General features: G+C 67.7%; 4 protein-coding genes across 6 annotated transcripts; 2 read left to right on the top strand and 2 right to left on the bottom strand.

The window, feature by feature from the left end:
• Positions 1–24: 24 nt before the first annotated feature.
• On the bottom strand, positions 25–8,049 carry NR2F6 (nuclear receptor subfamily 2 group F member 6). The gene is made up of 4 exons (XM_082071864.1): positions 7,236–8,049; positions 4,081–4,175; positions 2,083–2,607; positions 25–1,381 (listed from the first exon to the last, which is right to left on the bottom strand). Exons 1-4 carry the CDS (start codon positions 7,478–7,480, stop codon positions 1,107–1,109), a joined length of 1,140 nt encoding a protein of 379 aa, XP_081927990.1. The 5' UTR covers positions 7,481–8,049; the 3' UTR covers positions 25–1,106.
• A 4,530-nt stretch (positions 8,050–12,579) lies between these two features.
• On the bottom strand, positions 12,580–17,145 carry USHBP1 (USH1 protein network component harmonin binding protein 1). 3 transcript variants are annotated; one of them, XM_082071850.1, is made up of 15 exons: positions 17,034–17,145; positions 16,710–16,915; positions 16,528–16,628; positions 16,318–16,445; positions 16,011–16,244; positions 15,814–15,924; positions 15,623–15,729; positions 15,404–15,544; positions 15,240–15,325; positions 14,814–14,946; positions 14,485–14,728; positions 14,142–14,333; positions 13,972–14,063; positions 13,771–13,893; positions 12,580–12,829 (listed from the first exon to the last, which is right to left on the bottom strand). In XM_082071850.1, the coding sequence occupies exons 1-15, from the start codon at positions 17,040–17,042 to the stop codon at positions 12,658–12,660; spliced, it is 2,079 nt and encodes a 692-aa protein (XP_081927976.1). In that variant the 5' UTR covers positions 17,043–17,145; the 3' UTR covers positions 12,580–12,657. The 3 variants fall into 3 exon arrangements, with proteins under 3 accessions (XP_081927976.1, XP_081927977.1, XP_081927978.1); XM_082071851.1 differs by having other exon boundaries at positions 15,623–15,675; XM_082071852.1 differs by lacking the exon at positions 15,404–15,544.
• Positions 17,146–18,039: 894 nt separating this feature from the next.
• BABAM1 (BRISC and BRCA1 A complex member 1) lies at positions 18,040–20,801 on the top strand. Its single transcript, XM_082072420.1, has 9 exons — positions 18,040–18,095; positions 18,730–19,039; positions 19,121–19,179; positions 19,294–19,414; positions 19,487–19,565; positions 19,901–19,925; positions 20,139–20,268; positions 20,349–20,435; positions 20,513–20,801. The coding sequence occupies exons 2-9, from the start codon at positions 18,746–18,748 to the stop codon at positions 20,711–20,713; spliced, it is 996 nt and encodes a 331-aa protein (XP_081928546.1). The 5' UTR covers positions 18,040–18,095; positions 18,730–18,745; the 3' UTR covers positions 20,714–20,801.
• A 939-nt stretch (positions 20,802–21,740) lies between these two features.
• ANKLE1 (ankyrin repeat and LEM domain containing 1) lies at positions 21,741–25,726 on the top strand. The gene is made up of 7 exons (XM_082071962.1): positions 21,741–21,919; positions 22,028–22,097; positions 22,197–24,398; positions 24,472–24,634; positions 24,728–24,887; positions 24,957–25,086; positions 25,409–25,726. The coding sequence occupies exons 2-7, from the start codon at positions 22,049–22,051 to the stop codon at positions 25,615–25,617; spliced, it is 2,913 nt and encodes a 970-aa protein (XP_081928088.1). The 5' UTR covers positions 21,741–21,919; positions 22,028–22,048; the 3' UTR covers positions 25,618–25,726.
• Positions 25,727–25,731: the final 5 nt, after the last annotated feature.

Genomic DNA, 25,731 nt, shown 5'->3' with positions numbered 1-25,731 from the left:
GAACATCACCCAGGGCCCCCCAGAATCCCCAGGATTTCAGAAAATACCCATTCACTTATAGGGCTTAATTTGGGGGGATTATATCTCCCCCCAGTCCCCTGGAGGGGGCTCAAGTGTCACTGCAGGATAAGGCGATCCCCCGGCGTTGTAAGAAACATCTTTTTATTGACTTCAGTTAATTTGTTTAGTATCATTGAACAGGGATTATATTTTCAGTGAATCAATCTAAATGACAAATTCCCCCCAGGTTCAACCTGCCCCCGAGAAGCAGAGCCCAGGGGTGGGGGGTGTCCCCCATCCCACCATGTGTCCCTTCATCCAGCACGGCTCAGCCCTGGGGACAAGGACCCCCACACCCCTTGGCAGCATCACCCCCTTTCCAGCCCAATTTTGGTCCCCCCAACACCTAATGAGGCACAGGAACATAGCGAGGGTGGGGAGGGGGATGCTGGCACCCACCTCCCCCGGGTGGGGATGCTGGAGCCAGTCCTGGGGGGGGTCAAAGCACCGACTGAGGCAGTGGGGAAGGGCCAGGTGCTGTGCAGCACCCAAAAAAGGATATAAAGGACCATTTGGTTTGCACCCCCCCTCTCCATCCCCTCCCTGTGCCCCGACAGTGGAGATGCTTCACTGCAAAGTGCTGCGGGGGCTTTGGGACCAGGTCCCCAAAAATCGGTTGCTCCAAGCTCAGTCCTTGAGGCTGGAAGTGGCCCAGGGGGGCTGGGGGGCAGGGGGTCCCGCTGGTCTGACCTCCCGTCATCTGACATTCAGATTTGGAGGGGCAGCCGGAGAACGGTGTCCTGGTGTCCCCCTCCCCGAGCTCCAAGTCAGGGACGCAGCCCCGGGGATACTCCGAGGTCCCCGGGGGGGACGCCAGAGGGGCCGGGAGCTCCGCTTCAGGGGGGTACAGAAGAATTTGGTGTCCAACAGCGGCGGCACGGCCAGTACCTTCGGCTTTCGGAGGTTGACACCGCGACCCCGCTGCTTTCGGGGGGACGGACGAGCTGCAGGATGCTGCGGGACGGGGGGATGTCGCAGTTGGGGCCTCCTGGGGAGGGAATCCAGGTCCGTTTGCTGCGTGTGCCTAAGGGAAGAGGGTCCATCCCCTACTGCCCTGTCCCGTAGGGCCAGTTGAAGGTGCTCCCGGACAGCAGCATGTCCCTGATTAACGTTTCGATGGGGGTTTTCCCCACCAGCCGCATGAAGAAGAGCTGGGAGATGAGGGCGGCGGGCACGGCCCGCAGTGCCGGCAGCCGCAGCAGCAGCCGCCCGAAGCGCTGGGGCTGCGACGGGTACTGCGAGCGCACGTACTCGGTCAGCGCCACCTGCGCCTTCTCCTGCAGGCTCTCCACGTGCGCCGGGTCCGAGAGGCCGCAGGCGTCTGTAAGGGGGACATGGAGAAGGGTCAGTGTCTGCAACTGCCTGAAGGGAGCTTGGAGACGGGGGGGTCGGGCTCTGCTCCCCAGGAACAAGCGCCAGGAGCAGAGGAAACGGCCTCAAGTTGCACCAGGGGAGGTTGAGGCTGGATCTGGGGAACAATTTCTCCCCCAAAGGGCTGTGGGGCATTGAACAGGCTGCCCAGGGCAGTGCTGGAGTCACCAGCCCTGGAGGGCTGGACAGACGGACATGAGGTTCTCAGGGACATGGGGCAGCGCCAGTTGGACTCAATGACCCTGAGGGTTTCTTCCAATCAAATTATTCTATTATTCTATAATTATTCTATTCCACAAATGAGGGATGCAGCTGCCTGCAGCACGGTGCGAGATCACGGCTCACACTGGCCCAGCTGCTGCAGGCTCATCCCCACCAGGAAGGACCAGGCACCTCTGGGGCATAAGCAAGGACACACCAAGGGACAGGGCTCCCCAGGGCCCCCCAGGGTGCACAGGGGGTATCTGCTCCCATTCCCATCACGCTGGGAAGCTCACCCCTGCACCCAGCCGGACAAGCTGGGATGCTGCAACCACGGGCAGAGAAGCGCCAGGGCACGAGGACTCTGCCACACGCTGCTCCCCAGACCCCAAACTCCCAGGTAAACGGGGGTGCTGATGCTTCTCGGGGCGGGGGACAGAGCCAACCTACCCGGCGTGAAGAGCGCGATGGCTTTGAGGCAGCTGTACTCGGCCGAGTCCACCTGGAGCCGGTTGAGCTTCTCCACCTGGTCCTGGAAGATGCGGATCTGGTCCATGAAGGAGACGACGCGGTCGGCCGACATGGGGGAGGCGTGGAAGCCGGCGGCCGCCAGCAGCGGCGCCATGTGCAGCGGCAGCGCCGACTGCGCCGCGTTGAGCACGAACAGCTCGCTCCAGCTGAGCCGGAGCAAGGCGACTTGGTCAGAGACGGGCAGCTCGGGGAAGAAAGGTATGTTGCGGGCCCATTCCACCGTGCTGAAGAGGAGGCGGGCGGCCAGCTCGCAGATGTTGTCGATGCCCATGACGCTGCCCTGCTGCGCGTACTGCGAGCCGTAGCGGGCGGCCGGGTAGGGCTCGGCGCGCAGGAGCTGGGAGATGAGCTCTGAGACCGGCTGCCCGTTGAAATACTCCCCGCTGGGCATGGTGGTGGGGCTGGTGCTGGAGTGGGTGGGGGGGATCCGGCCCCGCTGCACGGCTGTGGGGGGAGAGGAGGAGATTTGGGTCAGTTTTGGGGGCGCCTCATGACAAGAAAGCCCTTGAGATGCTGGAGCGGGTTGAGAGAAGGGAATGGAGCTGGGGAAGGGGCTGGAGCACAAGGGTGATGGGAGCGGCTGAGGGACCTGGGGGGTTTAGCAAAGAAATGGCCTCAAGTTGCGCCAGGGGAGGTTGAGGTTGGATCTGGGAACAATTTCTTCCCCAAAGGGCTGTGGGGCATTGAACAGGCTGCCCAGGGCAGTGCTGGAGTCACCAACCCTGGAGGGTTGGACAGACAGACATGAGGTTCTCAGGGACAGGGCCTGGGGTAATGGTTGGACTCCACGATCCTGAACGATTCTACAAGAGGAGTCATCTCCATGCATCCACATCCCACATCCTCCTGCATCCCCCATCCCGCCCTGGGGGGCACACAGGGCTCCCCAGCCCTGTGCAGGGTGAGGATGGATGGGGATGCTCCCACCCCGCATCCCCGCATCCCGCCACCCCAAGGAACACCGAGCGGCTTTTGGGGAGAGGGAGGTGGTGGGTGCCGCGAGCTCTGCGCCCATTTATTTAGCATCCCAGTGATTCAGCTCCCAGGCTGCCGGCGCCGCGGCCAGTGCCAGGCCAGGGTCTGTGTCACCTCCTCCTCCGCGAGGACCCGGCGGTGCCAGCGCGGCCGCAGCGGAGCAGGGCGGCCGCTGCCCAAGGTCATCGCACAGCAGCGATCATTTATTTGCAAATAAAACGTCCATCTTGGAAGCGTCGTTAACCCTGGGGCACTCCCCTTCCTAATTGCATTCAGGGAGAGCCATTTTTCAGCTCCCACCCCCCCTCTCCCATTAGCGCCCACTATTTGCTCAGTCCCTAGTAATTAATTTATGGGCTGTTCATGAGCCACTTAAATGAGAGCTCTAAATCATGCTAAGTGGCAATAATGCCATCTCGACTCCTCTGGAAAGGAGGGAATTACTGTCCTGCTTCCAGTATCCTTCCCCCCCGGCTCCTCGCATTAATGCCACCTGCCGCCACGCAGCCCCGGCACCGCGGCAGCGCCCGGCACCTCCATCCCCATGCGTGTGCCTTGGGGCTTTGCGATTTTGGGCTAAACCCTTGCAGCAGCCTGGGAAGCATTTGGGGTTTGCACCCCCAGGCGATGGGGAGCAAAGCGCATTTGCACGGGGATTTGTTCGTTCCAGCCGACCTGCGCCGCGCCTGCGGCACCGGCGCTGTCCCGGCACCAGGTGTGTCACCTTATCAGCTCAAGGCTTTTCCAAACAAACACCACCTGCGCTGCCGGCGCTGAGGGCCATTCGAGGCGGAAAATAAGAAGAAAAAAGGGGCAAACGGGGGTTTTGGTGCAAACAACGTTCCCAGAGTGGTGGGAGAGCACAGGGGACACCGGGAGCAGCTGCGGGATTCACCAGGACCCCTTGGGGACCGTCCCCCGTCCCCACGGCGCTGGCCTCACCTTCCTTCCTCATCCCCACGCGGAAGCACTTCTTCAGGCGGCAGTACTGGCATTGGTTGCGGTGGTGCTGGTCGATCTGGCAGTCGCGGTTGGACCTGCGGGCAGGACCGGGCAAGATGAGGGTCTGGGGAGGAACAACGCGACGCTGCCGGGGGTCCCTGCGCCCCCTGAGCTGCTCGGCCGCGCACCCCCGGGCACGGCGGCCGTGGCACGGCGTGCAGCCGCGGCGCTGCCCGCAGCACACAGATGCTATGGAAACGGCGATTTCCTCCAGCGGGGGCTGCCGCTCCGCGCTGCCGGCGATGCCCGGGGCTGCAGGAGAGACCCCTGCCCGCGGGGACGCGCAGGGACGGTGCCGCGGTGCGATGTGCCGTGTCCCGGCACGCAGGGGGGACGCAGCTGAGCAGCACCCGGCCGCCCTGCCAGACGTGTAAGGAATTGCAACTATTTCCTATGGGTCTGGGCTACTGAGCCCGTGGCCCCTTGGGCACCGAGCGCTTGCAGGTGTCCCCATGGCGGTGGCACAGCCCCCATGTCCTCAGGCGGACCCTGCAAGCACGGCAAAGCAAAATCCGGCGGCTCTGGAGCCGTGGTAAACGGCGTGGGGTCTGCAGCGCCCGGGGGATGCTTTACCCCCTGAGCAACCTTGGGGATTGCAAGGGCACCATGCCCACCCCCCGGCAAGGAGCCACAGGCACACGGTAGCCCCGGCATCACACCGCGGGGCACCGGCCGCCACCACGAGCAGCCACCGACCTCTGCTAATGCGGCATCGCGGGGAGAGACAGGGTGAGACGGGCTGCCAGGGACATTCCCGAATGTCGTTATCATCCAAACCCCCCAGCCCCAATTCCTGGGGTCACTCGCGGTCCCGGGAGACGCAGCGGGAAACAGGTGACACTGGGTGCTCGCATCCCACCCAAAGGCTGCCGCAGCAAACGGGGAGAAAAGGGGATTTTCAGCAAAACAGCGATATATTAAGGTGCGTAAGCAGCAGGCGGGGAGGCGCGGGCAGGGCCGGTGTCCGGCAGCAGCTCCTGGCAATCCTGACACGAATCTCCTCGTCCCTACACGGCTCCAGAGGCGAGGCGGGCGGGGATTCCCGCCGCGCTCCAGCCCGCATTAATTCACCCCGAACATCACCGCTGCGCTTTGCACATTTTCAAACGTGTTGCTGATAGAAAAAGTTCTTCCAGCGGAGAAGCGATCGCTCATCAGAACGTCACGGTACATCTTCATCAGCCGCCCGCGCCGCGGCAACGCTGCCGGCACCGCGGCCAAACCCGCCGCCGGCGGCCCGGCCGACCCTCACCGCGGCCTCTGGGCACCGTCCCCAGCACCAGCAAAACCCCCCAACATCAGCCCGGCTCCCGGCAGCAGCTCAGAGCGAGTTTCCCAACTGACAGGGCTGCAGCGACCTGGGAAACTGTGAGAATACAAAAGGCGTATACTGTGCTAATTATGTAATTAGAACATGTAATTATTTAGCGCAAGAACTAAACTGAATCCAACTCACTTTTAATATTCAAATTAGAGCAATCTTGGCTCGGTGCTGCTTTTGACTCCTTGAACAAAGCAGATGCCGGGGGAGCATTGTTCCCGGCCCCTCCAACACTTTACTCCCTACTTGGAAAACACACATTTTTCTATGGCGCTGAACCACTTCCCAGGGCAAAGTGGGGGAATAAAACCCCAACAAACCAAACCAAACCACCTGAAGTAGGTGCCCAGGTCCCAGTGACAAGCACAGGATAAAACCTTGGATGCGCACAGCCCAGCACGTACCCCCCAGCACCCCCGCAGCATCTGGGACGCAGAGCCCCGATTTGGCCTTTCCTTTGTTTCCAGGAAACTGGAATTTCTCAAAAGCCAGATGTATCTTCAAACCATTAATCCCAAACAGCCGCTTGGCCGAGTCCGCCAACCAGATCCTCCTCATCAGATGGGGAAACTGAGGCAGGGCCAGGGGCGCCGCACACGCTGCCCCCGCGCAGGCGATGGGGAGGATGCCGCAGGACCGGGGGCACCGGGAACCCAACGCTGAGCCCCACAGCGGCAGCTCCGCGGCCACGAGCGGCTCGGCTGACGTCAGCCAGGACCCGGCAGCGCCGGTGCCGGGAGCTGCCGGGAGAGGAGATGCTGCGCACGGGGGAGGACGAATCTAGGCCGCCCAAACGAGAGCAAGGCAGCTCGGAGACGGTTCCCAGCGCAGGAGCAGCGCTGCCCCTTCCCTTCCCGAGGCAGATGAAGCCCGAAGCAGCCGGACTCCCTTGGGCGGGGAGAAAGCGGGGTGCAGAGGTGGGGTGCCCCATTCCCAGCCTGGCCGCGGGGTGTCCACGGCTGGGATGCGGGTGCCAGCCCCGCAGCACCCTCGCTGGTTTAGCAAATGCTGCTGGAAGCATCCACACGTGGATCCAGACCTGCGGGCGAGCCCCTATATCCACATGTACCTCCCTGTGATCAGCCCAAAGCCGGGGGTCCCCACGCGTCCCTGCCAGCCCGATGCTCCTTTCAAGCCAGCAGAAACTCCGGAGTTATTCGCAGCCCCAAACTTCACAGGGGTCAGCCCCCGGTCCTGCTGGTGGGTCTGGATCTGCCGCAGCGCTGGCCTGAGCGTGGGGGCCGGTGGGGGCTGCGGCCCCTCTCCCCGGCACCCGCGGCACGCCGGGCTGGTGACACCTCCGGTTAAAATTGTTCTCACTGCCGCACTGGTGCTTTCTCTGGGTACAACGGCCGTGACCAAAGTGACTCACAGTCACGGCGCATTTTCAGGCATTAGCCTGGAAAGCAATTAATGCCGGAGCGGAGCTGGGCGATGACGAGGACCTGGACACCGGCTGTGGCCCGCGGCCCAGCGGACGAGGCAGCCGGGGCAGCCGGGATGCACCGGGCAGAGGGGCTGCTCATGTGGGGTGCAGAGCACGGAGGGTGCTGCACCAGGGGACACTGTGACACACTGGGGGACCCCATGCAGCTGCATCGTGGCCCTTGTTAGCGCTGCAGTGGGGCCAGCACGCAGCCACAGCAGGGCCAGCGCGGAGCTGCACAAGGGCCGCTGCAGAGCCACGCCGGGGACACACCGGGGCCACCCCCAGAGCTCCGATCGTGGCTCTGCCACCCCCGGGACCCCCACCCCGAGCTCCCCCCGGCCCTACCTGCAGGTGTAGCTGAGGTTCCTGCGGATGCTGCGCTTGAAGAAGCTCTTGCAGCCCTCGCAGGTGAAGACCCCGTAGTGTTTCCCGCTGGACTTGTCCCCGCACACCACGCAGTCCACCGGCGCCCCGGCCCGCTCCTCCTCGCCGTGCTCCGCGTCGCTGCCGCCGCCCGCCGGGGACGCCGCCTCCTCGCCGCCGCCGCCGCCGCCGTTGGGCTCGCCCCAGCCCCCGGCCACCATGGCCATGGCTCCGCGGCCCCGGGGCTCAGCGCCGGCCCCGCCGCCGCATGGAGCGGCGCCCGGTACGCGGCGCCCGGCGCCTCCCGGAACGAGTTGAGCAAGTTTTTTTTTTAGGGGGGGGCGGCGGCCGGTTTGGGGTTTTTATGCGTTTTTTTCTGTTTTGTTTTGTTCCCCCCCCCCTCCTCCCTCTCTCTCTCTATCCCAGGGCTCTCTGCCGCCTCCCCGTTAACGGGGGGGCCCCGCGGAAACTTTGCGGCGGCGGGAGCGGGGCGCGGCGCATCCCCCCGCGGGGAGCGGCGGCTCCGGGCGCGGCGGCCGCCCCGGGGCTCGGCCGCATGCGGGGCCGCCGCTGCCCGCCCCCGGTGGCTCCTCCGCTCCGCGGCACCGGCAGGGAAGGAGAAGGAGGAGGAGGAGGCGGCGCTGCCCGGCCCGCCCTCGCCCCTACGGGCCCCGCCGCCGCCGCCGCTGCATGCAGCCCGGTCCGGGACCGGCGGGACCCGCTCCGCCGAGCCCCGGGGCTCTCCCCGCCTCCCGCGAAAGAGCAAAGTTCAGCCGCTGCCGCGGTGGCCGCCCTGGATGCTCCTCCCCGTCCTCCTCCCCTTCCGCTCGCCGCCCGCCGGGTCCTGCCCCGGCCCCGGCCGCGCCGCAGCACCGGGGCCGCCCCCCGGGAACCGGGCCGGGGGGAGCCGGGGGGGCAGCCCCGCTGCACCGCACCGGAGCGGGGCCGGGCACGGCATGGCCTGGGCGGCTCCGTGGGCCGGTGGTGGCGGGGGCGCGCACGACCCCGGTGCGGTACCGGGCACGGCCCCGCTGCGGTACGGGGCACGGGCAGGGAGAAGCCGCGGTCTGGCCGCCGCTATAGGGCCGGCGGTTTGGCCAGCGGAGAGGGCTGGATGTGGCCCCCTGCCTGCCCAATGCCCTTTGGGGACCCTTTGGGGACCCTTCGGTGGCACCGGGAGCATGCGACACCTCGTGCACTGCACCGGGAGCCGGTGTGCCAGGCCATGCCGCGCACGGCTGTGGTCGTCTATGGCGCTGCCTGTAGTCCTTGTCCCCCCCCAGCAAGTGACCTCTAAGCCGCGGGGTGCAGCAAGGGGCACATTCACCACGGAGTCTTTGGGTCCCCTTGGGAACGAGGAGCGAGCCACGCGTCCACCCTGTCACGCGTGGGCAGAGCTCGGTCACCGTGGTGTGGTGTGACACCGCTTGGGACTGGAGGATGGGAAGCGGTTCCCCCACGCCTGGCCCGTGGCCAAGCTGTCGGCATCGACATCCACGTCCACAATCCCCTCCTCTTGCCGACAGCCCCAGCGGGATCTTTAATTACTGCAAACAGCACGAGGCCGCGGCTCCTCGTCTGGCACGGGGCGTGAGGGCCGTGCCATGGGGCGCTGCTGTGATATTCGGGGTCCCTCGGGTGCCACCACCCTGCGCAGCCCCTGGGACGGGGACGCGGTTGGGGACTGGGTGCCTGCAGCCCTGTAAAATCTGTTTGTAATGTGGTTAATCAAGTCAGACCCGTAAGAGGTTGTCAGCGCAGGGGTGGGCTGGGGCGCGGGCTGTGGGTGCGCAGCGCCCGCCTGCTGCTGCCCTGCTAATCATTAACGGGAAAACAAACCCTGCAGAAAGGTGCTTGACCCAGGAACAGCCCGGTGGTATCACCCTGCCTTCGCCTTTCACCCACGGGCCAAACCCTCCTCCTGGCTGTGCCGCGGCAGCCCCGGTGTCTCCCGGCAGCGCACCTTTCGCCTTGACTTGGGGGGCAAAGTCCATCGGGCAGGGCGCAAAGCCGGGGTGCGGGATGGGCTGGGTGCCCCCCACACGCCCCTGTCCCCCCGGCATGTCCTCGGGTCAGCCCTGTCCCCATGGGGGACCCCACGCGGCGGTCCCAGCTCCGGCCAGGCTGGTGCCGGTGCCGAGCAGAGCAGCTGGTGATGCCCACGCCGCAGGGACGGGCTTGGACCGAGCGCCGCCACGACCTTCACGGCGCCTGGCGCCGCCGTCCTTGGCATTCCCAACCCAGGGCCAGCATCTCCACCAGGGCCACGGCAAAGCAAAATGGGCAGGATATAAGAAAAACCAATAGCAAAGCACTGAGCCCAGAGCTGGGGTGCAGCAGAGGTGGAGGGATTACAGCTCCGGCCATAAATAAAACCTCCATTTCCTCCTGTCTGGAGGGATCTCTGCTCGCCAGGTACCTGCTGCCGCGGCCGTGGGCTCGGGCAGCGACACCCGGCAGAGCCGGCTGCCAAGGGGCCGAGCCTGGGGGGGTCCCCGTCCAGGCAGGGGTGTCACCCCCACCTGCAGCCAGCCCCGTTTCTCCTTTCTCTTCTGTCAGCCTGTGATTTATGGCCCTTTCCCTGCCGCTCCCCCGCCTCCTCACCCCCTGCAAAAAATAATAATCCAGGAACAAAGGAGGAAATTGGATCTTCTCCCCCGCGCGGCTCCCAGCCCCGCGCTGGGAGCCGCGTTTGTTTTGACGTTGGTGTCCAGTTGGCGCAGGCGTTTGATCTCTGGAGGAATTCCTCCTTCCTCGCGCTGCTCCGCTGACTCCGCCGCACAAAAGGGCCCCCGGGAGCCGCCGGCGCGTTTCGTGCCGCCCCGACGCCCCCGGGAAGGCTCCGGCATGGCAGAGGCGCCCGCGGCGCTCGGGGAGGTTGCCGGGCTCGCCGTTGGTTGGACCTGGGGGGCAGCGGTGTCCCCCAGCTCCCCCACGGCCTTTGGGCTGGGGGACGATTGGGGAGTCTTTGCCAAAACGTGCAGGTTGGCAGCTGTGCCACCAGAGAGCTGGGTGCCGGTGCCACCGGCCCTGACGCAGTTACTGGGATCCCGGTTAGAGGCAGCTGTGCCCGTGCCGGAATGTGCATGGGAGCTGCCAGCAGCGGTGCTTCCCAGGGGCTCCCTCTGTCTGTCTGTCCCCAGCGTACCCCCATGGGAACAGGCACCCCTGCATGTTTTTGGGTCAGTCCCCTGATTTTCAGCCCTTGGGCAGGATCCGGCCCCGGAGCAGCTGCCAGAGCCCCCAGCCCCAGTTTGCCCCGGGGTGCTGAGGGTGCTGAGCCCTGGCCGGGCTCCTCGGCGCCGCATTCCTGCGGCCGGATCCTGCCGGCGGGTGTGCAGGCGTGTGTCTGCGTGCCAGGGTGGCGAGGGCAGGCGGGAGCTGCTCTGGAGCCGGCAGGGGGGGTCCCGGGGGGGTCCTGACCCTCCTGCAGCTCCGTGACCTTGCGTGGCCGAATGGCGGCCGCTGGGAAGGACAAAGGGACGCTGAGGCCGGCTGCGCCCTGGGCACGATGCAGGGAGCACCATCGCGTGCCCGTGCGGCGAGTGCACCTCTGTCGAGTTGCACACGCGTGTGCAAGGGACACGCAGCCCCACGCACGGGGGTGCACACGCGTGTGCGAACAGCGGCAGGGGTCACCGTACACACATGGGCTCTCGCTCCTGTAGAGCTGCGGTTTTGGCCCCAGCCCGGCCGAGGGGCTGGAGGAGACCAACCCCCCTTGCCCCTGGTCCCCCTGGTCCCCCTGGTCCCCGTCCCCCCGCCCTGCGGCAGAGCCGCTCCCTGCCCTGCATTCCTGGGATATCAGATCTTGCGGCCCCCACCCAGGCACGGCCGGACGCTCCCTCCCCAGGGGGGACGTGAATCACGCACCTCCCGCTCCCATTGCTCATGGCACAGCCGGCCCCGGCCAGGATGGTGTTTTGTAGCCCCCCGGGACCCGCTCTGCTCTCCCAGGTGACCCGAGGGTACCTGGGGGCTTTGCTGCAGCCCACGCTGCTCCACGGAGGGGAAACTGAGGCAGGGAGTGGGCCAGAATGGTGCTCTATCAAACTGTGAACTGGCACATGGAGCCTTCCCTGGGAAGCTGCAGGTTTCTGGGGGAATGTTTGGGGTGAGCAGTGACCCCCACAGCCGCTGGGCACAGTGGGGACACCGGTGACCCCGGGGGAACCCAGTCTGGCCCTGGGGTCAGCGAGACGCAGCGGGGGGACCTGTCCAGCTGGGGTGGGGGTGGCGGCGGGGTCCCCCCTGCCCTCCCCCTGCTCCTGGCACCCAGGGTTGAAGCTGCCCCGGCTGCCCCGACCCTTTCATGCAGCTCTCGGCGGAGCTTGACCCCGCACAAAGCCCCCAGGAGCACATTTGAATCTGAAAAGGGGTCTGAGCACAGAGCCCTGACCTTCAACCTGTGGGTCAGCCCCTCCACGCCACCGCCACCGGCCCCCGCCGGCCCCCCGGCCCCCCCACAAGCCGGGCTTGGCAGAACCGAGCATCCCACATCCCTGCATCCCACATCCCTGCATCCCGCACCCCCGCATCCCACATCCCTGCATCCCACACCCCTGCATCCCGCACCCCCGCATCCCACATCCCCGCATCCCACATCCCCGCATCCCACATCCCTGCATCCCACATCCCTGCATCCCGCACCCCTGCATCCCACATCCCTGTGTCCTGCATCGCTGCATCCTGCATCCCCACAGCCCTGCATCCCTGCATCCCACATCTCTGCATCCCGCATCCCTGCATCCTGCAGCCCTGCATCCCCCTCTCTGCCCTCTCCATCACCACTGCTCTGGGTATCGATCCACTGAGCCTTGAACTCCGCTGCAGGATCTCTCCAGGGAGCTGCAGGCCTCATTTTAGCCTACCTAGAGCTCCGTGCCTCAGTTTCCCCTCCACCCTGCAGCGCGGCTGAGCCCCACAGCCCCATGCATCTTCCTGCCAGAGACCCACGCTCAGCCCGGCTCCCGCTGCCCGAACGCCCCGTCATGCCAGGGTTTGGGCTGCCAGATTCAGCCCCCCCTCCCCGCGGCACCCCCGCGGCACAGCCCCGCTGCCGGGCCCCCCCCTGCTCGGCGAGGCTGCCCCCGGTGCAGGGTCACTGCTCCTCTTCCCTCCTGAATATGCATGGGCCCCTGCCGCCACGGCCACCACCGTCACCTTTGATCCCACGTCAGGGATAACGAAACGGCTTCATCTGCGCCACCAGATAGCGGGGAGGGCGGGGGGGACACAGCCTTTGTTCCCAGCCCTGCTGGGATCAACCCAGCCAGGGGTCCGGCTGCCCGAACCCCCCCAAAAACCCAAACCACAGCAAGGCCGGTGGAGCCACGAGCATCAGCGCTTTATTCTCCCCGGGGATGCAGCAGCCGCCTCCCGACACGGGGCTGTCTGGGTGTCCCTAGATGCAGGTCTCGCTGTCACTTGTCCCCTGCTCCAGGCTCTGCAGCCGCCGGGCCAGCGCCTGCACCCTGCGGGCGTGCTGCCTGCGCAGGGCGCCTGCCTGCGCCTCCAGGCGCCGCAGCTGGGCCGCCTGCTTGCGCCGGGCGCCGCGGTACGCCAGGGCCAGCGCGCTGCGGGCACCGTGCTCAGCGCCGCGGCACCGCGGCACCGCGCCCCGGGCACCGCGCCGGCGGGGGGGACCGTGCTTTGGGTGTGTGCAAGGAGGAACCGCGGCCTTGGGGTGTGCGGGAGGGGACGGCGCGTCGGGGGTGTGCGGGATGGGACCGTGGTTTTGGGGTGTGGAGGATAGGACTGCGCTTTTGGGGTGTGCAGGATGGGACCGCGTGTTTGGGGTGTGCAAGATGGGACCGCGGTCTTAGGGTGTGGAGGATAGGACTGCACTTTTGGGGTGTGCAGGATGGGACTGCGGTCTTGGGGTGTGCAAGATAGGACCACGGTTTTGGGGTTTGAAGGATAGGACTGAGCTTTTGGGGTGTGCAAGATGGGACCGCGCTTTTGGGGCGTGCAATGTGGGAACGCAGCTTTGGGGTGTGCAATACGGGGCCATGCTTTTGGGGAGTGCAAGATGGGGCCATGCTTTTGGGGTGTGCAATACGGGGCCATGCTTTTGGGGTGTGCAAGATGGGACCATAGTTCTGGGGTGTGCAAGATAGGACCGCAGTTTTGGGGTGTGCAGGACAGGACCATGCTTTTGGGGTGTGCAATATGGGAACGCAGCTTTGGGGTGTGCAATACGGGGCCATGCTTTTGGGGTGTGCAATATGGGACTGTGTGTTTGGGATGTGCAGGAAGGGACCGTGCATCAGGAATGTGCAAGTTGGGGCAGCATTTTGGGGGTATGCAAGAAGAGAGCACGCTTTTGGGGTGTGCAGGAAGGGACCGCAATATTGCACGTGCAAGGTGGGACAGTGGTTTTGGGGTGCACGGGAAGGGATGGCAGTTTTGGGGTGCGCAGGAAGGGACGGCGCATGTGGGGCAGGCAGGGGGGGCGCGCGACTGGGCCATGCAGGAGGGCGCTGCGTTTTTGGGGGGGGTGTTTCCTCCCGCCCACCTGTGAGCCTGGAAGAAGTCGGTGGTGACGGTGACGCAGCGCAGCTGCTGCGCGCGGTTGGTGGCACTGCCCTGCTCCAGGGCCAGCGCCAGGGCCCGTGCGCGGCCACGCAGCTCCTGCGCCCTGGGGACAGACACCCGCGTGGCAGCCAGCCTGGCGCCGCCAGCGCCGGCCCCGCGGCACCGCACTCGGGGCTCTTACCGCGCCAGGGTGCGGAGCAGCTCTTCCTGCATCCTCTCCACACCCGGGAGCTGCTGGGGAGCCCCTGCTCCTATCCGGCCAGTCTGGGCATCCTGCAGAGACTGGGGGTGGGTCCCACCCCCGGGGACACCCAAGGAGGGTCCCCAAGGGGAGGTGGGCGCTGTCCTTACCTCCTCGCTGCTGCTGGAGCTGCTGGAGGGGCTGGGGGGGCGGCCAGACCCCCCGTCCCTCTCCCGCTGCAGGTGCTGGAGCAGCAGGAGCAGCGCAGCCTCCCGCGGCCCCTGCCCAGCCGCCAGCACCTCCAGACCCCGCTTCTCCCTCTCCACCAGCTGCAGCCGGAGCTTCAGGTCGGCCATGGCCTCCTGGCAGGGCAGGGGGAAACTGAGGCACGGCCCCGGTCCCCTGGTCCCACTCCCTCCCACCACTCATCACCCCCTGCTCAAATCCTGGACCCTGCAGAGAGCCAGGGAGGGACCCAGGCATCCGGCTCCCCTTTCCCCCCCAGCACCTCACCTTGAGTATCGCCAGGTCCCGCAGCAGCTCCGCTTTGTCTGGCCGCCTCCAGCTGGGCAGGAGAGCCCGGGCATCCCGCAGCACCCGCTCGGCCCGGGCGCGGGCGTCCTCGCCGCGGTGGGTGCCAGCGCGGGGGGGCACCGGGGCGTCGCGCAGGGACGCCTCCACGGCCGCCTGCTCCACGCGCAGCCGGCGAATGTGCTCGCGAAGGGCCCCCTCCTCCATGGCGGGGGGTGCCAGGGTGCTGGGGGGACAGGGACACAGCTGGGGTGTGCACGGCGCCACCGCGGGGACGGTTCAGCCACTGGGACCCCCCATCTTCCCGGTACCTCTGCAGCCCCGGGGAGCCACTGTCTCTGCTCTCCTCCTGCCCGTCTGGCTCCGCTCGCCCTGGGAGCTGCAGCCCCTGCGTCGCTGTGGGGCTGGACCCACATCCATGGGGTGCCAGCTCCCCCGTGGCTCCTGGGCAAGGGGCAAGCACTGTTCAGGCAGGTCTCCTCCGCAGTGTGTGTCATGGGGGTGTGTTGGGGGCCAGGGCTCCCCAGCATCCTCCCAGCACCTTCCCTGCATCCCCCGATATCCCCATCATCCTCCCTGCATCCCCCCAGCACCCCCCTGGTACCCCTCCTGGTACCCCTCTGTATCCCCTCTGCATCCCCTCCTGTATCCCCTGATATCCCCCAGCATCTTTGTGCATCCCCCCAGCATCCTCCCCATGATCTGCCCCGCACCCCCAGCCCCCCAGTACCACTCACCGCCACGGGCACCGTCCTCCTCCTCCCTGCCCATCTTCGCCTTCACCACATGGAGGAGGGCAGCGTAGGCCCCCCCGCAGCGCTCACTGCATGGAGAGGGGCTCAGCGTGGCACCACAGGCTGTCCCCCCCAAACCACGTCCCCGATGTCCCCGCTGTCCCCACCTGCAGCGCAGGGCCAGGCGCAGGGCGGTGCTGCGGGACTCGTGCTGGCCCAGCACCATGCTGAGCCGCTCCGCATCGCTCTTGCACTCCTGCAGCGCGGCCGCCAGCTGCCGGTTCACCTCCTGCAGCCTCCCCAGGCACCTGGCGCCGCCAGCACCGCGCTCAGCCGCACCGCCGGGCCTCGGCTTCCCCACCGGCGAGGGGCTGGGGGGCACTCACCCCTGCAGCTGCTGCACCTGCTCCTCCTGCTCCCGGCTGGGCCCCTCGGAGGGTTGGGGGGAGAGGGGGCTGTGGGGCTGAGCTCCATCGCCGCACTGGGGCAGGTCCTGCGGAGGGAACAGGCAGAGCCCCGATCCCACCCGCCGAGCCCCCCCATGGTGCAGCTGCAGCCCCCCCAGCCCCACACTCACCTGGGGCAGCCAGGGCTCCCCCTGCCCCGAGGGGCTGCTGAGCGTGGGGGTGTCGCTGCTGGAGCCCCCCAGCTCCTCCAGCTTGGCCAGAGCGTCCCGCAGCTCCCGCACCTGCACGCAGCACCGGGCTGAGCCCCAGGGGCTGCGCCGGTAGCACCCAAGGGGTGAACCGGGGCCGTGCCCCCCCGTGCACCCACCTTCTGCTGCAGCCGGTCGCGCTCCCCCCGCAGCGCCCGCAGTGAGGCCGTGACCCGGCTCAGCTCCTCGTCCCGGCGCCCCAGGGCCGCCCGCAGCGCCGCGTTCCTCGCTGCCACCGCCGCCACCGCTGCCTCCTCCACCGGCAGCCCCTCGCCCGCCGCCTCCTCCGGGCCCCGGCGTGGGTGCATCCCCCTCCCCACCCAGCCCGGTGCCCGGTCCAGCTCCTCCAGCCTCTGGGAATGACGGGGTCGGTCAGCCGGTGCCCATTGCCATGGCGTCTGGGCTGGCCGTGCCGGTGTGGCTCACCTTGGCCGCTTGTGCCCATTCCTCCCCAGGCAGGGGCTGCGCCGGTGCCCAGCGGTGCCGGGAGAAGACGGCGCGTTCCAGAGAGCTCACGGTGTGCTGCAGCTCCGCAAAGAGGTCGGGGCCGTGGGCTGGGGAGGGGGACGGCGGCCACGCTCAGGTCCCAGCCGCTGGCGCGGCACGGGACATCCCGCCGCGGCACGGCGCACCCACCTTCCGTGCTGCCGGCAGTGCCGAGCGTGCCATCGAGATGCCGGGGCTGCGGGCAGGCGGTGGGGAGGCTGGCGCTGCCCTCCCAGCCCTCCTCATCCTCCCTGCGGGGTGACGAAGGGCAGAGGTGGAGGGGACCGCGCGGTGGTGGCCCCCGGTGCCCCGTGGCCGCTGTGTGCTGGTACCTGCCCATGCGGTGCTGCAGCTGCTCGGCTCTCCGGTGCAGCCGGGCCACCGTCGCCAGCAGCCGGGCAATGCAGTCATCATAGCTCAAAAGGCCCCCGGTGTCCCCTGCCATGTCTTCATCATCATCGTCATCCTCGTCCTTGTCCTCATCCTCATCCTTCTCCTCATCCTCAAACTCCTCCTGGCCCGGCGGGGGCTGCGGGGGCTGTAGGGAGCAGGGATGTCTGTCTGTCCCAGCCCGGCTGGCACCAGGGGACGGAGAGGTGACACCCACTGGGATGGGGACAAGTTTTGGCCACTGGCCGAGTGGCTGCAGCACTTGCCTTCTCCATCCTGTCTCTGAGCCACCAGCGCTTGTCCCCGGTGCTCGTCCCGGTGCCACGGCCGGTGCTCCTGGCGCGTCCCGGCTGCGTCGCCAGCGCCTGCCCTGGGCCTGTCCCCGTCCTTGTTCCTGCCGAGATTTCCTTCCTCTTCCTCGGCGGCTCCGGCGTTAACTGTTGCGCTGCCCCGTGCCCGGGCAGGCGCTGCAGCCCTCTGGGGGGGTCTGCCCCCCAAAACCCTCCCTCCCCGCTCTGCCCCACGGCACCGCGGCCCCACGTTGCGCCCTCCCCACGCACCCGGGCTCCCCTGCTGGGGGGACGCACCCAGCTTTGCACCCTCGAGCGTCCCTCAGAGCTTGGAGGGGCAGCCGGGACTTGGGGGGTGCAGAGGTGTGTGTGAGCTTTTGGGGTGCTGGGAGGCATTGCTGGGGTGTGCAGCCCAGGGGTGCTGTGGGCGTTTGGGTGCTGGAGGGTGGTGTTTGGGGTGCAAAGGGGTGCTGCGAGGGTATTTAGGGCACAGGGGGTCAGTGCAAGGGTGCAGGAGGGTGTGCACGGATATTTGGGGTGCAGGAGGTGGTGTAGGAATGCAGGAGGGTGTAAACAGATATTTGGGGTGCAGGAGGTGGTATAGGGGTGCAGGAGGGTGTTCACGGATATTTGGGGTGCAGGAGGCAGTGCAAGAGTGCAGGAGGGTGTGCATGGATATTTGGGGTGCAGGAGGTGGTGTAGGGGTGCAGGAGGGTGTACACAGATATTTGGGGTGCAGGAGGTGTTGCATGGATGCAGGAGGGTGTGCATGGATATTTGGGGTGCAGGAGGTGGTGCATGGATGCAGGACGGTGTGCACGGATATTTGGGGTGCAGGAGGCGGTGCAGGGGGTGTATGTGGGTGTTTGGGGTGCAGGGGGGGTGTATGTGGGTGTTTGGGGTGCAGCGCACGGACATTCGGGGTCCCCTCCTGCCCCCACGTGCCCGACGAGACCCCGGGAACTACAAGTCCCAGCAGCCCCACGCGTGACGCCGCTTCCGGGCGGGACCGGGCGGGGCTCGCGCGGCCCGGAGCGGGTGAGCGCGCGGCGTGGGGGGGCGCAGGACCGGGGTGCGGGGGGGGGACACGGGGGGGCCGGAGCAAGGGGGGCACGGAGCCCGGGGGTCCAGGGGGGTGCACAGGGTGGGGGGGTCCAGGCATGTGCGTGAGCGGGTACGGGGGTACGTGGACAGGGAATGCATAGAGTGGGGGGGTCCTGAGAGTACGTGAACAGGGGGTGCACACGGCAGGGGGGGTGCAGGGGGTATGTGAATAGGGGGTGCATAGAGTGGGAGTGTCCGGGGTGTGTGAATAGGGGGGTGCAGGGGGTATGTGAACAGGGAGTGCATAGAGTGGGAGGGTCCTGGGAGTACGTGAATGGGGGGTGCACACAGCAGGGGAGTCCAGGGGGTGCATGAGCAAGGGGTGCACAGAACGGGAGGGGTCCAGGGGTGTGCGAGCAGGGGATGCAAAGAGTGGGGGGGTCCAGGGGGTACGTGAACAGGGGGGGCACAGAGTGGGAGGGTCCCAGGGGTGCAGAGAGCGGGGGGTGCAGGGGGTACATGAACAGGGGGGGCACAGAGTGGGAGGGTCCCAGGGGTGCACAAAGAGGGGGTGTCCCGGCGGTGCAGCAGCGCTGCCACCCCCACGGCCACCCCCACGTGTCCCCAGCGCCGCCGGAGCCACCATGGAACGCGGGTGCGCGATGGACACGTCGGAGCCGGGCAGCGCGGCCGAGGAGGAGGAGGAGAAGGCGCCGGAGCCGCGGCCCAGGACCCGCTCCAACCCCGAGGGCGCCGAGGACCGAGCGCTCAGCGCCCAGGCCAGCGTGGGCAACCGCAGCGAGGGCGAGGGCGAGGCGGCCAGCGCCGACGACAGCCCCCCCGGCACGGCGGCGCCTGACGGCACCGCCTGGCCCGGCCCCGCGCCCCCCAGCGAGGTCCAGGTCAAGACCCCGCGGGTGAATTGCCCCGAGAAGGTGGTGAGTGGTGCGGGAATGGGGGGCAGCCCCGACGCCAGGGTGAGGGGCTGGTGGGGGCTCAGCCGTCGGTGTCGCCCGCAGATCATCTGCCTGGACCTGGCGGAGGAGATGGCGCTGCCCAAACTGGAGTCGTTTAACGGGTGAGCTTTGGGGGCTGCTCCCGGCTGGGCTGGCGCGAGGACCCCGGCTCTGCTGTCCCCAGGGTGGGGACCGGGGGACGCGCGGGTCCCTGCTGAGCTGCGGCCCCGCGGCAGGTCCAAGACCAACGCACTCAACATCTCCCAGAAGATGATTGAGATGTTTGTGAGGACGAAGCACAAGATCGACAAGTGCCACGAGTTCGCGCTGGTGGTGGTGAACAACGACGCCACGTGGGTGAGTGGGGCCGTGGGATGGGGGGTGGGGATGGGGACACCTCCGTGCCCCCCTCACCCCGGCTCCTCTCAGCTCTCAGGGTTCACCTCGGACCCCCGCGAGGTCTGCAGCTGCCTCTATGACCTGGAGACCGTCGTCTGCAAGTCGTTCAGTATCCCGCTGCCTGTGGGGCTGGGACGGGGTGGGGGGCAGGACCGCGGGGGGTCCCTTGGGTGCAAACAGGGTCCCTCAAGCACATCCGGGTCCCGCTGTGCCCGTCACCTGCAGGTGGCAGCTGCTCTGCGGCTGCGCTGGTGTCCCCGGCAGCCCCAGCGGGGTGTCAGCGTTTGAGGCCGGGGGGTCAGATGGGGCCCCCAAGTCCCCCCCCGGGCAGGGTGTGACACTAGACCCACCAAACCCTTATTTGTTGGTGTTTCCTCCCCACCCTGGTGCTGGGGGGCGGGCAGTGCGCTGTGTGCCGGGATCGGTCCTTACCTGCGGCTGCAGATCTGGAGGGTCTCTTCAACCTGATGTGAGTACGGCTGGGGGGGGACGGGGGGGTTGGGGCTCCCACCCTGGCTACGAATTTTCTGCTTTACTGTAAAAATGCCACGAGCCTTTAACCCAAACAGCCTGTGTGGTGGGCGCTGCTGTCCCTGTGGGACAAGGCGGGGGGGCCCCGAGGCACAGGCAGCCCTGCCCGCGGTGGGGGGTCCCTGAGCCGCCTCCGTTCCCCCCGGTGCAGCCAGCAGAAGATCGAGCTGCCGGTGACGGAGAACGTCCAGACCATCCCCCCGCCCTACGTGGTCCGCACCATCCTGGTGTTCGGCCGCCCGGGCTGCCAACCCCAGTTCTCCATGTCGGAGCACATGAAGGTGGGTCCCCCCCATCCCCCGTGTCCCCCCCGGGTGGCTCAGGGACACGGACGAGCCTCCCCTGGCGTCTCGCCCTGCAGAAGATGCTGCAGTGTCCCTACTTCTTCTTCGACGTGGTTTACATCCACAATGGCGCGGAGGAGAAGGACGATGAGAGCAGCTGGAAGGTAAATGCAGGACGGGGTGTCTGGGGGGCTGTGCCACCCCCTGCCCTCACTGCCTGTCCCCTCGTGTCCCCCTGCAGGACATGTACGCCTTCTTCAGCAGCCTGGACACCAAAGGCACCAACTACAAGTACGAGGTGTCGCTGGCGGGACCCGCCGTGGAGCTGCACAACTGCATGGCCAAGCTGCTGGCGCACCCGCTGCAGCGGCCCTGCCAGCCCCACGCGGCCTACGGGCTGCTGGAGGGGGACGAGCCCCCCGAGGTGGAGGCCACCGTCTGAGCGGGGCGGGGGGCTCAGCTGGTGGCGGGGGGGTGGCTGTGACCAAACGGTGTTAACTGGGATGGGGGAAAGAAACACGTTTTCCTGAGTGGGTGTCGTGGTGATGCTGTGGATTGGAAGGCCCAGGGGGGCTGGGGGTGGTGTCGCCCCCCGGCCCCATGTCACCCCCTGGCTATGGGGATGGGGCGTCCTGTGCCCTGCTGGTGTGGGGACCCCAAGGGACAGTGCTGGGGCTCTTGGCACTGACAATGGGGCAGGGTGGTGGGTGGTTACTGGGGGGCACTGGGGGATACTGGTACAGGGAACTGGGTGGTGCTGCTGCAGGGTACTGGGAACACTGGTGCAGGTTACTGGGCAGCACTGGGCAATGCCAGTGCAGGGCACTGGGAGCACTGGTGCAGGTTACTGGGCAGCACTGGGCAATGCCAGTGCAGGGCACTGGGAGCACTGGTGCCGTTACTGGGAGCGCCAGTGCGGTTCCTGGGCGGCACTGGGCAGTGCCGCTGCCGGCCGCTGGGTGGCGCCGGAGAGCGGTGGGCGGGCGAGGCCCCGCCCCTCCAGCCGCCACCGTATCTGGACATGTGGGCGGGGCTGCCCCTCGGCCGGCTCCTATTGGCCGTTTCGCCAGCCAATGAGCGGCGCGGGGAGGTGGTGCGCGGGCCGTTCGAACGGGAGGGGCGCGGGGCGCGTGCGCGGGGCGGTGCGAGCCGTAAGGGGACATTGCACCGGGGGGGGGGGGGACACGGGACGGTGCACTGGGCTGGGGGGGGCGCATTGCACGGGGAGGGGACGGGCACGGCGGGCGGGGCTTTGCAGCGGCGGGGGCTCTGCAATACCAGCGTCGCACCGGACGGGGGGGCGCGTTGCATGTGCTGTAACTCCGGGGGGGGCGTTGCTTAGGGGTTCCCCTGCATGCACCGCCCGGGGGGGGGATTGCAGCGGGCAGGGGGAGCCCCTGGCCCTGCACCGGGGGTTGTGGGGGTCGGTGCAGCAGCATGCACGGGGCTGGGGGGGCAGGTGCGTTCGCTGCTTTGGGGGCGCTGCTCGGGGGGGCACAGGGGTGTCCTCACGCCGGCCCGGTTTGGGTGCCCCCTGCTCCAGGTCTGCCCGGGAGGTGACGCCGCTGCACGTCACCACGTCCCGGGGGGGCTGCAGGTGCCTCCAGCTCCCGCTGAGAAAGGGGAGGACCCGGAGCTGCCACACCAGGTCAGTGGGGACAGCTCTGGGGACACGGTGCTGCCTGTGCTGGGACCCTCGTCATCGGTGGGGGGGGTGACCAGCGGGTGTGGTGACAGCAGCGTCCCCTCCCCGCAGGAAGGGAAAGGAGCCATCGCCATGATCCTGCGGGACTTGCGGCACACCCGGGGCTGGGACCCCGTGGAGGGTGAGGTCCCCGGGGTGTCCCCTCCACTGATGTGGGTGTGGGGGGGCTGACCCACCCCTCCAGTTCAGGCTGGACGCTGATCCCCATCTCTGTCCCCAGACCCGTGGGTGCCCAGGCGCTCCCTGTCCTTCCTGACCGAGGATGACACCGAAGGCAGCGTCACCTCCGGGGTCCCCAATGATGTCCCTGAGCCCCTGAGCAGCACCCGCAAGTCACTGCTGGAGGAGCTGGGGGGTGGCTGCGGTTCTGGGGACCCCCTGCTCTGGTGGGGGTGTCCCCCAGCCGCCCCATCCCTCCCAGCTGTCCCCCCGCAGCCCCTCGCCTCCAGCACGCTGCTCTTGAATGGGGACGCGCTTGGGGAGGGACCCCAGATCCGGACAGTGAGGACAAGGATGGGGGGTCACCCCTGGGCTGTCCCCAAGCCCAGTGCTGAGGACAACCCCAGCCCCTCTCCCCAGCAGGAGTTCGGTCCTGGCGGGTCCCTGAGCTGCCCCCATCCCTGGTGCTGCAGGAGGGTCCTGGGGGGACACGGGGTATCGCCCAGAACCCCCCTGCTCCGCGGTGGCCTGAGCGGCTGCTCCGTGGCGTGCCGGTGCCTTGGGGACGGTGACATCCCGCGTGTTGTCACTCAGCGCCGTCCCGCTGTCCCCCAGGGACCACCCAGGGGCTGGGCAGGGCTGGGCATTGCAGCCCCCGCTGCCCCCAGCTTGGGGACAACAGTGCTCACGGTGGGGACCGGCGGCTGGGACAGCAGCAGCCTTGGGGACAGCAGCGGTGCCAGCGAGCACTTTGTCACTGCCCTGGAGACCCTGGAGCCCAGCGAGGCCGAGGGGGCTCAGCACCGCTGCTCCCCCCAGCCCGGGGCAGCCAGGGGGACAGAGCTGCCCCTCGCCAGCCCCCCACATGTGGGTAAGGATTTTGGGGGGGGCTCCAGGGCAACCCCTCGCTGTGCAGATGGCTCAGAAGCGGGTGGTTTGGGGGAGCTGCTCGTGCGGCTCCAGGGGTGCAGCCTCCGGGGCTCCCCGCCCCGTACTGCGGAACCCCCTTGCAGCCCAGCTGGGGATGTCACCCCCGGGGGGCTGGACCCCCCCAGGCACCTCCATGTCACCCCCAGGACCAGGAGCCGCCTCCAGGCCTCTGCGCAGCGACTCGGTGCCTCCTCTTCCTCCTCCCTCTTTGATGAGACGCTGGAGATGCCCCGGAGGCCCCCCAGGATCAGGGCACCCCGGGGTGTCCCCAGAGACCCTGTCACCACCTCAGGGCACTGTGTCACCCTGGGGGGCGAGGATGTGTCCAGTGGGGACAGGGAGGGGACAGGCTCTTTGGATGACACCGAGATCCTCCCTAGAGCCCCCAGCCAGATCAGATCCCCTGGCTCCAGCCCCACAGTCCTGCTGGTCCCTGGGGACACCGGTCACCCCCAGGACACCCCAAGAGATGCTCAGGGTTCTCCTGGCTCCAGCCCCACAGTCCTGCTGGTCCCTGGGGACACCGGTCACCCCCAGGACACCCCAAGAGATGCTCAGGGTTCTCCTGGCTCCAGCCCCACAGTCCTGCTCGTCCCTGGGGACTCCGGTCACCCCCAGGACACCCCAAGAGATGCTCAGGGTTCTCCTGGCTCCAGCCCCACAGTCCTGCTGGTCCCTGGGGACACCGGTCACCCCCAGGACACCCCAAGAGATGCTCAGGGTTCTCCTGGCTCCAGCCCCACGGTTCTGCTGGTCCCTGGGGACACCGGTCACCCCCAAGACACCCCAAGAGATGCTCAGGGTTCTCCTGGCTCCAGCCCCACGGTTCTGCTGGTCCCTGGGGACACTGGCCACCCCCAGGACACCCCAAGAGATGCTCAGGGCTCCTCTCGTGCTGCTGGCAGCCCCCCCAACCTCAGGATGCTGCAGGGTGGCTCTGGGTGCCATGACCCCCCACCCCTGGGGACGCACCAGCCACTGTGGCCCCACGGGAGCTCCATCTGCCTCCGGGCCCCGCGGCCACCATCTGTGTCACTGTCACCCACCGGCTGCAGCACCCACTGCACCGGGGGGCACCCCGAGGATGAGGAGCGGGGCCAGGTACCCACCGAGTGTCACAGCCCCAGCACAGAGGCCACCAGCAGCCCCGAGGACACCGTGGTCCTGGATGGGCGAGGGTGCAGGGTGCTGCCACATCCCCTCTCGGATGAATCCCTGCGCCGGCGGCTGCGGGCGCTGGGGGACAACCCGGGTCCCGTCACCGAGTTCACCAGGCGGCTTTACCTGCGGCGGCTGGAGCAGCTGGCGAGGGGACACCAGGGGACACGGGCAGGTGAGTCCTGGGGACCCCCCTTTGCCCTGTGGTGCCAGCGTGGGGCTGACGGTGTCCCCCAACGCCACCCCAGGTCACAGCCCCGAGCTGGTGGCCGCGCTGCGGACCGGCCGCATCCCCGACTGCGCGCAGGACGAGCTGGTGCTGGCGCAGCAGTTCGACCGCCCCGACCGCAGCCGGCGCTGGCGCGAGGGGCTGCTCAAGTCCAGCTTCAATTACCTCCTTCTCGACCCCAGGTAGGGCCACGCCACTGCCCCCGTGTCCCCTGTCCCCAAGCGGGGAACCCAGGGAGGCATCAAGTCCCAAAACTGAGGGTTTTGCACCCCCAGGATCACCCAGAACCTGCCGCTGCGCTCCCACCAGCTGAGCCCGGCCGAGGGCTTCAGGACCTTCGTCAAATCCATCTTCTACGTGGGCAAGGGGACGCGGGCACGGCCATACTGTCACTTCACCGAGGCGCTGAGCCAGCACCGCGCCGGGACGCAGAGGGTGCGGTGGGCTGGGGGGGTGGGCTGGGGGCTGCGTGGGGCTGTGGTGACGGTCCCCACTGTCCCGCAGGGCTGCCCCAAGGTGCGGCGCATCCTGGAGATCTGGGCGAGCGGGCACGGGGTCGTCTCTGTGCTCTGCTTCCAGAACTGCGTCCCGGCCGAGGCGTACACGCGGGAGAGCTGCCTGGTCGAGGCTCTGGGTGAGTGGGACCCCCGGGGCGGGGGGGGACGTTGTGCTGTCCTGGTCCCCTGTCTCCACTCCCAGCGTTATTTCTGCCACTGCCCCCACTCCCTGCATCCCTCTGTCCCACCCCGTGCAGGAGTCAGGGGGCACAGCCCATCCTGGGGGACACGGGGACTTCGGGGTCCCCAGCTGCCGGCGCAGGGTGTGATCACAACCCCCCAAGCCCCCATTCCCTGCAGGAAAAGCTGCCAGGGAGCGGGTGCTGGTGGGGGACATGGGGCTGTGGGTGCTGCTGGGGGGCAGCGGGTGGGGCTTCGGGTGCTGACCCCTCCCCGCAGGGCTGCAGACCATCACCAACCAGAGGAAGGGGAACTGCTACGGCGCGGCAGCGAGCTGGCCGGCGGCACAGCGCCGGCGCTTGGGCGTCCACATGCTGCACAGGGCCCTGCGCATCTTCCTGGCCGAGGGCGAGCGGCAGCTCCGGCCGCACGACATCCCGGGGGGCGGCCGGGGGGCACCCCCTGCCTGCACCTCCCCTCTGCCATAGCCAAAAAGGCGGCTGCACTCCGGGACTGGTTTTTAAGTCGTGAACACTGGCAAGGATTTAGCTATTTTTCTAAATAAATCACTGCAGCTCTGTTTTTTTGCTAAGGAATAGCCG

The sequence above is a fragment of the Streptopelia decaocto genome (genome assembly GCF_964273445.1).
Source record: "Streptopelia decaocto genome assembly, chromosome: 24".
NCBI classification, from domain to species: domain Eukaryota; kingdom Metazoa; phylum Chordata; class Aves; order Columbiformes; family Columbidae; genus Streptopelia; species Streptopelia decaocto.
The sequence above is the reverse complement of the archived record's forward strand: the minus strand, read 5'-3'. Positions and strand labels throughout refer to the sequence as shown.

What these genes read in the sequence shown, in the direction of transcription:
- NR2F6 (XM_082071864.1), bottom strand. Translation starts at nt 7,480, where the DNA reads ATGGCCATGGTGGCCGGGGGCTGGGGCGAGCCCAACGGCGGCGGCGGC. An exon ending in CGTGGGGATGAGGAAGGAAG is followed by an intron (nt 2,608 to 4,080) that starts GTGAGGCCAGCG and finishes CTCCCCCCACAG; the next exon opens with CCGTGCAGCGGGGCCGGATC. An exon ending in CATCGCGCTCTTCACGCCGG is followed by an intron (nt 1,382 to 2,082) that starts GTAGGTTGGCTC and finishes TCCCCCTTACAG; the next exon opens with ACGCCTGCGGCCTCTCGGAC.
- USHBP1 (XM_082071850.1), bottom strand. An exon ending in GGAGGACGGTGCCCGTGGCG is followed by an intron (nt 14,947 to 15,239) that starts GTGAGTGGTACT and finishes CCCCTTGCCCAG; the next exon opens with GAGCCACGGGGGAGCTGGCA. An exon ending in CTGCTCCGCACCCTGGCGCG is followed by an intron (nt 13,894 to 13,971) that starts GTAAGAGCCCCG and finishes GTCTGTCCCCAG; the next exon opens with GGCGCAGGAGCTGCGTGGCC.
- BABAM1 (XM_082072420.1), top strand. Translation starts at nt 18,746, where the DNA reads ATGGAACGCGGGTGCGCGATGGACACGTCGGAGCCGGGCAGCGCGGCC. An exon ending in TGAATTGCCCCGAGAAGGTG is followed by an intron (nt 19,040 to 19,120) that starts GTGAGTGGTGCG and finishes TGTCGCCCGCAG; the next exon opens with ATCATCTGCCTGGACCTGGC. An exon ending in GAGGGTCTCTTCAACCTGAT is followed by an intron (nt 19,926 to 20,138) that starts GTGAGTACGGCT and finishes CCCCCGGTGCAG; the next exon opens with CCAGCAGAAGATCGAGCTGC.
- ANKLE1 (XM_082071962.1), top strand. Translation starts at nt 22,049, where the DNA reads ATGATCCTGCGGGACTTGCGGCACACCCGGGGCTGGGACCCCGTGGAG. An exon ending in ACACCAGGGGACACGGGCAG is followed by an intron (nt 24,399 to 24,471) that starts GTGAGTCCTGGG and finishes ACGCCACCCCAG; the next exon opens with GTCACAGCCCCGAGCTGGTG. An exon ending in ACCGCGCCGGGACGCAGAGG is followed by an intron (nt 24,888 to 24,956) that starts GTGCGGTGGGCT and finishes ACTGTCCCGCAG; the next exon opens with GGCTGCCCCAAGGTGCGGCG.